Raw genomic sequence first — 7932 nt, forward strand, 5'->3', positions numbered from 1 at the left:
GAGGTAAGAAACATATTAAGTAAAATCCAAATCACTAGTACAGGTAACTGAGTGTATGTCAGTTTTAACTAAACAAATTTAAAATTACCAACTAGTTTGTTAAAAAGAGACCCAAGATTTTACTTTATAAATAATAGAGAAAAGGACAGGAATAGCCCAAAGAAAAATCCAAGGAATGAGTTGCTTTAAATTTCATAAAATCAGATGAAGTAAAAATGTTGATTTTTACTATTTTTGGAGAATTTTCAACCTTTTTCCATATATATTTTTATCAGTTAGAGAAGTTGTGAACTTGCAAATAAATCATGCATAATGTGCAGAATTCCTGTGTATCACCCCTCCACCTCCACCTTTCACTTTTGTAGAACATCTGTTATAGTTTATGAAAAAATATCATCAACATATTAACACTATTAATAACTATGGTCTGTAGTTTATATTTGGTATATTTTTCTGTACATCCCCTATTAATAAAAGATTTAATATTGGCATAGTAACTTCTTTGGCATTGTTGCAATAATATTACAATATAACTGTTAACTACAGTCCATAAATTTCATTAATTGTATTTTCCCATCCATCACCATATTCCTACTACCTTGTAATGACATACATTTGTTTTCATTCATTGAAGAACATTCTTGTATTTGAACTATTAACCACAATTATCATCCACCACCAGATTCACTACATTAGTCAGTCCCTAAATTATTCTCCAGCTTTCTCTCAATTGATATTTACAATCCCTAGATTACCCCTCCCAACCAGTCACACTTATAAACCATCTCTGTTTTTTATACTCCTATGCTTTAACATCAACTCTATTTCTATACTTTCACAGTCGAGCTAATAAAACATGCATTAAACATCAGTATCTCTACTCTGTCTTACTGCTATTTCCTAGTAACCTATACTTTAGGTTTTAATTTTATATTTTTATACTTTAAATTTAGTTCATATTAGTGAGACCACATAATATTTGTCCTTTTATGACTGCCCTATTTCACTCAGCATAATGTCCTCAAGATTCATCAATTTTGTAATATCCATCCAACTTCATTTCTTCTTCCTGCAGCATAGTATTTCATCCCGTGTATGTACCATATTCACATTCTGTTTAACTACTCATTAGTTGATGGACAATTGTTTTTTTCCACCTCTTGGCTACAGCGAATAATGCCTCTATGAACACGGGTGTGTCAATGTCGGTTTGTGTCTTATATTCTGTTCTTCTGGACATACTCCTTCTAGAAGAATTCCTGGATCATACAGCGATTTAAGTTGAGGTTAATAAGGAACCTCCAAACTGGCTTCCAGAGGCGGCCCTGTTCTACATCCCCACCGACAGCGGCAGAGTGGTCCTATAGGCCAAATCCTCTCCAGGACTTACAGTAGATTATTTTTTCTTTAATGATCATTCTATGAGGTAAGAGATAATATCTCATTGAAGTTTTGATTTGCAGTTCCCTAATAGCTAGTGATATTAAACTTTTTTTCATGTGCTTTTTCACCATTTCAATTTCCTCTATGGAAAAAAGTCTACTTAGGTCTTTTGCCTGTTTTTAAATTGCACTGCTTGTCCTTTTGCATCTAGATATGTGATATATTTATATAGTAAGGAAATAACCCCCATATTGGATTTGTGGTTTTCAAATACTTTCTCCCATTTAGTTGGCTGCCTTGCTTTATTTTATTTATTTTTTATTTGTATATTTAAAGAAGTGTTAGATTACACAAGGGTTATATAAAAATTTAGGGAATCCCGATTTATGCACTCTAAGTATATTTAAAAATAAACAAAAAATTTATTGGGAAAAATTTAATGAGTATTGTTCAAAAATAAAAGTGAAAATATCATGCAGGAAGCTTTATTAACCAGCACAGCAATGCTTTGCTAGTCAGCACTTTCATATTTCAGGAGGAGTGATGAGAACTAGAGCAAGCAGTGGGTACATTGTGCAAGTTTTATAACAAATAAGAAAAGATAGGATGCATTTCGGGGAGTTTTATGATCCTCCCTGGGAAGCCTTGACATGTTCTCAAGAATTGATGCATCAACCTTGGAAAGTACTGCCCAGGGAGTATGGTTTTCCTTCCTGGGAAAGCTGATCACTTTCTCAAGAATTATTGCAGTATTTGCAAGTTGACATTTATAGTATCGCGTTCATTGATTTGTTGCTTTCAATCAAGACTCTGGTATGGGCAGCTGCTTCGGGACTTCCCAGGCATGAATTAAATGTTGGTGAGTTCTCATGTAAGGCTGTTCTATTTTCCTGTTATTTTGTGACTCAAATGAATATTGATTTAAACTTTTGACTGATTATGTTATTCCTGTTTCTCACTCTAATTGAGAGGATAGACTGATATGCATATACATATTTAATTTGCATCCAGTTGGGGCTCTGGCCAGAGGTGGGCCAGGTATGTTGTTGTGTCCCCTGACTTGATGAGCTTGAGAATGTTATGCATATTGTGAGGGTATGTATGCATATAGCAGTTGGACCCCTGTTTATAAAAAATCTTTCACTTATTCTGTAGTCTTTCAATTAACAAACTTTAGTAAATATATATACACACACACGCACACATATATATGTATATATACACACGCACATATATATATATATATATATTTATAGCATCCAATTGGGTCTCTGGCCAAAGGCGGGCCAGGTATGTCAGTGTGTCTCCCAGTTTGGTGAGCTTATATCTATAGTTTATAAATTGTAAAGGATTATGATGCAGGAGTTGGATTCCTGTTTTTAGACCAATCCTTTGCCTATTTTATATTCCCCCAATTATGAACAAAGGTTTTTAATAAAACAAATATATATCTTTGTATTGCTTTCTTATGTTTGAGTTAATTCAGTTATTGTATTGATCTCTTTCTCTCTCTATATATATATATGTATAGAAAAGCATTAGCAAACTATTTTATCTAGTAGAACAATAAATAAATAAACCAATATAATTTTGTGTTGCAAAGTGTAAATCATAATGTAACCTATAGTACATGGTTAGTAGCAAAGCATCAGAATATGCACATTAATTATAACAAATATAACACACTAATGAAAAATGTTATTTAAAATTAATTCAGGGAAACGGACTTGGCCCAGTGGTTAGGGCATCCGTCTACCACATGGGAGGTCCGTGGTTCAATCCCTGAGCCTCCTTGACCTGTGTGGAGCTGGCCCATGTGCAGTGCTGATGCACGCAAGGAGTACCGTGCCACGCAGGGGTGTCCCCCGCGTAGGGGAGCCCCACGCGCAAGGAGTGCACCCCATAAGGAGAGCAGCCCAGCACGAAGGAAAGTGCAGCCTGCCCAGGAATGGCGCCGCCCACATTTCCTGTGCCGCTGACGACAACAGAAGTGGACAAAGAAGCAAGACGCAGCAAATAGACACAGAGAACAGACAACCGGGGGGGGGGGGGAATTGAATAAAAAATAAATCTTTGAAAAAAAAATTAATTTAAAAATAAAGAACAAGTTTTAAATATATATATATGTATAGGGGATTCCCTTAAGCCCACAATCTCCCCTCCCACATTAACAACCTGCATTCCTATGGTAAATTTGATGAAGCATTGCTACTAAGCATGGACTGTAGTTTACATTTCAGTATACACTCTATACAGAACAATTTTGTAGGTTATGACAAAATATATTATAGCAAGTATTCATCTTTACAAAGTCATACAAAAAATTCCAATGTCCTTTGAATGTCCCCATTTTTTCATTTATATTTTTATTTTTATTGTCTTTTTTTAAAGATAAATAGATTACAAAAAAATGTTACATTAATAACATAAGACCCTGCGACATTTTTGTCCACTCCACCTCTATATCGAGAGGGGGCTTAGATTCCACATGGATGATGGATGCAATTCTTCTGCTTGTAGTTCTAAGCACACTTGGCTCCCTGGTGTGTTGGTTGACTTTTTAACCTCCCAGTTAGCTGGCTTGGGTAAGTCCAATAAGCCCGAGAGTAGGAGTTGCAAGTCTGTTGAGGCTCAGGGCCTGGCTGTCACATGGACAGTCCAGAGATTCAGGTCTCCTGAGTATACACGAACCCCAGTGCCAACCACAGGTCTGGTAAAAGTAAGAGAGGAGGCATGTTTAGAAAGGTCACAACTGAATCCAACTCCATCACACTTAGGAACACAAAGTCCAAAGTAAGGCCACCTGACTTGTCACTGAACTCCAGAGCATCTGCCATGACCACAGAACCTGTGGGTCTCTGTAGCCCTCAGGAGAACCAGTACCTGGGGTTGTATCTACTTTGGCTGTCTCTGGGACCCTCCTGTGGCCTGCATAAGTGTGACCACTCTGATGACCTCTGACTCTTTTTGGGAGAATCATAGCAATATAAACTATTTGTCCTTTCCATTGTAAGGAGATGGAAGAAGATATATGATGTGGGGGCATTTTCAGGACTTGGAGTTGTCCTGGGTGGTACTGCAGGGACAGACGCTGGACATTATATGTCTTGCCATGGCCCACTGGGTGGACTGGGGACAGTGTAAACTACAGTGTAAACCATTATCCATGTGGAGCAGCAGTGCTCCAAAATTCATTCACCAAATGCAATGAATGTCCCACGATGATGAAAGAGGGTGTTGATGTGGGAGGAGTGGGGTTAAATGGGTGGGAGGGTATATGGGAACCTCATATTTTTTAATGTTATATTTAAAAAAGAAATAAAATAGAGAAAAAACCATAAGGGGTTCTTTTATACCCCAATCCCCACCCCACCCAGCTCCTCCTACATCAACATCCCGTTACATCAGTGAGGTACATTCACTGCATTTAGTGAATACACCCTGGAGCACTGCCAAAGCGTGCGGACCATGGTGTCATAGCAGCTCTATAGTAGAATACCAGGAAGTCCACTCCAGTCCATATTATGTTCTACAATCTTGTGGACCCTGCGATGTTGATATCCAATAAACCTCTCAACTGAGTGGGGGCTAAGATCCCACATGACTAATGGATGTGATTCTCCTGCTTGAACATATGGAGGAAACAATCTTAGAGTAAGAGAAAAGAATCCCAGTGAGGGAACCTCCACCCAGCGCTCCAGCTATAGGATAGAGGAATGTGTCAGAACAGGCAAATTGGACCATCTGACTAATTTCACAGAAAACGTGTAGGATTTCTAAATGTGTACAAAAATACAGCCATAAAAGCATTAACCCCTGTAAACACAATTGCATAAAATTCATGACCCAGGACCGAAAAACCATCAGGACAGAGATTTGGGGGTTCATGATGACTGTGTAGTGAAGAGGGTGGCAGATGGCCACGAAGCGATCATAGGCCATCACGGTCAGGAGGAAGTCATCCAACCCTGCAAAGATCATGAAAAAGTACATCTGGGAGATGCAGTCTGTGTAGGTTATGACTTTGCTCTGTGCTTGGATGTTCACCAGCATCTTTGGAACAGTGGTGGAGGATAAACCGATGTCACAAAGGGACAGGTTGGAGAGGAAGAAATACATGGGTGTGTGGAGGTGAGAATCAGTGATGATGACCAGGATTATGAGCAGGTTACCAAAGATGGTGACCAGGCAAATGGACAGGAACAGCCCAAATAGGAAAGGCTGCATTTCTGGATCCTCTGAAAATCCCAGGAGAAGAAATTCTGAAATTTGTGTTTCATTTCTAGGTCCCATGTGGTTGATGAGACTAAGAAGAAATAGAAAGGAACTTGGCTAGCTTTCACAAAACAATAGCACTATCCAAGCAGAAAAGCTACATTGTTATTTCAGTGAAAAGTATAATATCTGGAATACTTATTGGGATATTACCCCTTTAGTGTATTTCTAATGCCACCTCTGATTAAGAATTCCATGCCCCAAACTCAGCTCTTTACCAAGCATTCATGAACACTACAAATATCATGAGAAATTCATTCATTTGTGAAATATATATTGAGTTGTGACTGAGAGGCTAGTAGAGTTGTGTCAATGAGTCCACAATGCTCTATCCCAAAAGTTCCAAACTTTTGCTCTTAGAGAGAGAATACATGCAATAGAAACATAATCAAATTACAAATATGATGCTTACACATACTTTAAGGAAAAGAATGCAGGTAAAAAAAATGAATTGATGGTGCTATTTTTCACTTGGTGTTCAGAAAAGTCCCATGTGTGATGTGTAATTTAAGGAGGCACCTAAACAAGGAGAAGGCAGGAGTCTTGAGGACATTAGGGGAAGTTTGTGCCCAATCGAGAGATCTTCCTAGGAAAAGACCCTAAAAGTGACTTGTTTCAGATGTTCAGAGTGATCAAGAAGGTCAGTGTGGCAGCGAAAGGATTAAGAGGAGAGGAAAGAGAGATGATTTCAGATGAAGTTTCAGACAAGGCAGCTTCACTGATGCTGAATCTTCAAATTCAAGGAGTCCATTATCTATATGGGGAACCTCTCACATTTCATTAACTTGGTTGCAAAGCTATCCAACAAATGGAATGGGACTAGTCCTAAGGGGTTTTTAAGAATAGATTCCAGACTATGTATTATAGGAGACCACCATTGGAATTTATAAGCGCAGATACCCCTGCTCTGAGGAATGCTCACACCCCATCAAATACACACATCACACACACGCATGATGCACACCTTAGCATCCTTAGCATCTTTGGGCTGAGATAACCACATGCTCTTCTAACATTCAGCCACACTGAACACCCAGGAGTAAATTGACCAATTATTAACTTGATGTAAGCAAAACTTTCTAACTTTGAAAAACAAAGGATGAACATCAATTGCTATTACAATAAACTAAACATTCACACCTTCCTTCAAATACATCTATAAAGACAGAGAAGAACTAAACTGCAAAGATCAAAGTTGAGCGGACAAACCTGCAGTTCTTTAATTGAAACATTTACTTTAAAAAGAAGATATATACGCTAACATACAAAGGTATAGAGTTGCACAAATAATTTGCAATGGGGGATATAAAGGGCCAGTGAACAACCTACGGAACTTGCCTTACAAGAGCAATTACTGAGGTGCGGGAGGAGGAAGCTGCCACACAACTTCTCCATCCATATACTGGAAGACTGACCAGAAAGCCAGAGACTCTTAACCAAGAGAACGGGTCCTTATCCCCACCCCACAGAGCCAGCCTTCAGCTCCAACCACAACCTCAGCTTGGACAGAGGCATAAATGCCCCATGTCCTTGAGGGGGCAGGAGCACACACTATTTTTAAAGTGTGCTTTGATGAAATTATCTGTTCTAGTGAGTGGGACTCTGGTCCTGAGCAGGGTTTTGAAATGCCTTTAAGGGAGTGATGCTGTGAGATTTTTTTAGTTATTTTGCAGTAAAGACCTGACCGTTCAAAAAAATTAGTACTGTGTGAAAGTTGTAGTATATACATTCCACCCATTATATAAAAATAACTTTTTTAATGTGACAATCCAATGTGACAGTATATGCCTCATGAAATGTTATTGAAATGAAGTGTCTACCTTCATTGGATTATATTTTTCCCATCAACAGATATTGGATAGAGATTTTTAGATACCATATATTTTACAGTGAAATATCCATCCATCCTTCCTGCCTTCCTTCCCCCTGCCTTCCCTTTCTTCTTTTCCTTCCTGTTTTTCTGTGTTTTTTTTTGTTTTTGTTTTTTTAAGAGCAGCTTAATCATTTAGGAGTTGTTTAATACAATGCAGTGAGTCTAAGGGAAAAAGTACAAAATGACACTTATCACCAATGCACTCATCTCATATGGTTACAACTATGGATGCTACTAATTTTTGTGTTACTAATCATTTTTCTTTAGAACATAAATTGAAGCCATTAATTTGAATTTGACATATAGATACAATACATAAACAATCTTATGCAAAACATTTTTCATAATCTTTAAACATTAAAATATGGAAACTAAATATCAGTGCTGGTTTTATTTTGATG

At 37.8% G+C, this 7932-nt stretch overlaps 1 protein-coding gene across 1 annotated transcript; it reads right to left on the reverse strand.

Moving 5' to 3' along the window:
• Nucleotides 1-4971: 4971 nt before the first annotated feature.
• LOC139437884 (olfactory receptor 7A17-like) lies at nucleotides 4972-5676 on the reverse strand. Its single transcript, XM_071212782.1, has one exon. It carries the CDS (start codon nucleotides 5674-5676, stop codon nucleotides 4972-4974), a length of 705 nt encoding a protein of 234 aa, XP_071068883.1.
• Between the last annotated feature and the right edge of the window lie 2256 nt (nucleotides 5677-7932).

The sequence above is a fragment of the Dasypus novemcinctus genome, chromosome 30 (genome assembly GCF_030445035.2).
Source record: "Dasypus novemcinctus isolate mDasNov1 chromosome 30, mDasNov1.1.hap2, whole genome shotgun sequence".
Classification (NCBI taxonomy): Eukaryota; Metazoa; Chordata; class Mammalia; order Cingulata; family Dasypodidae; genus Dasypus; species Dasypus novemcinctus.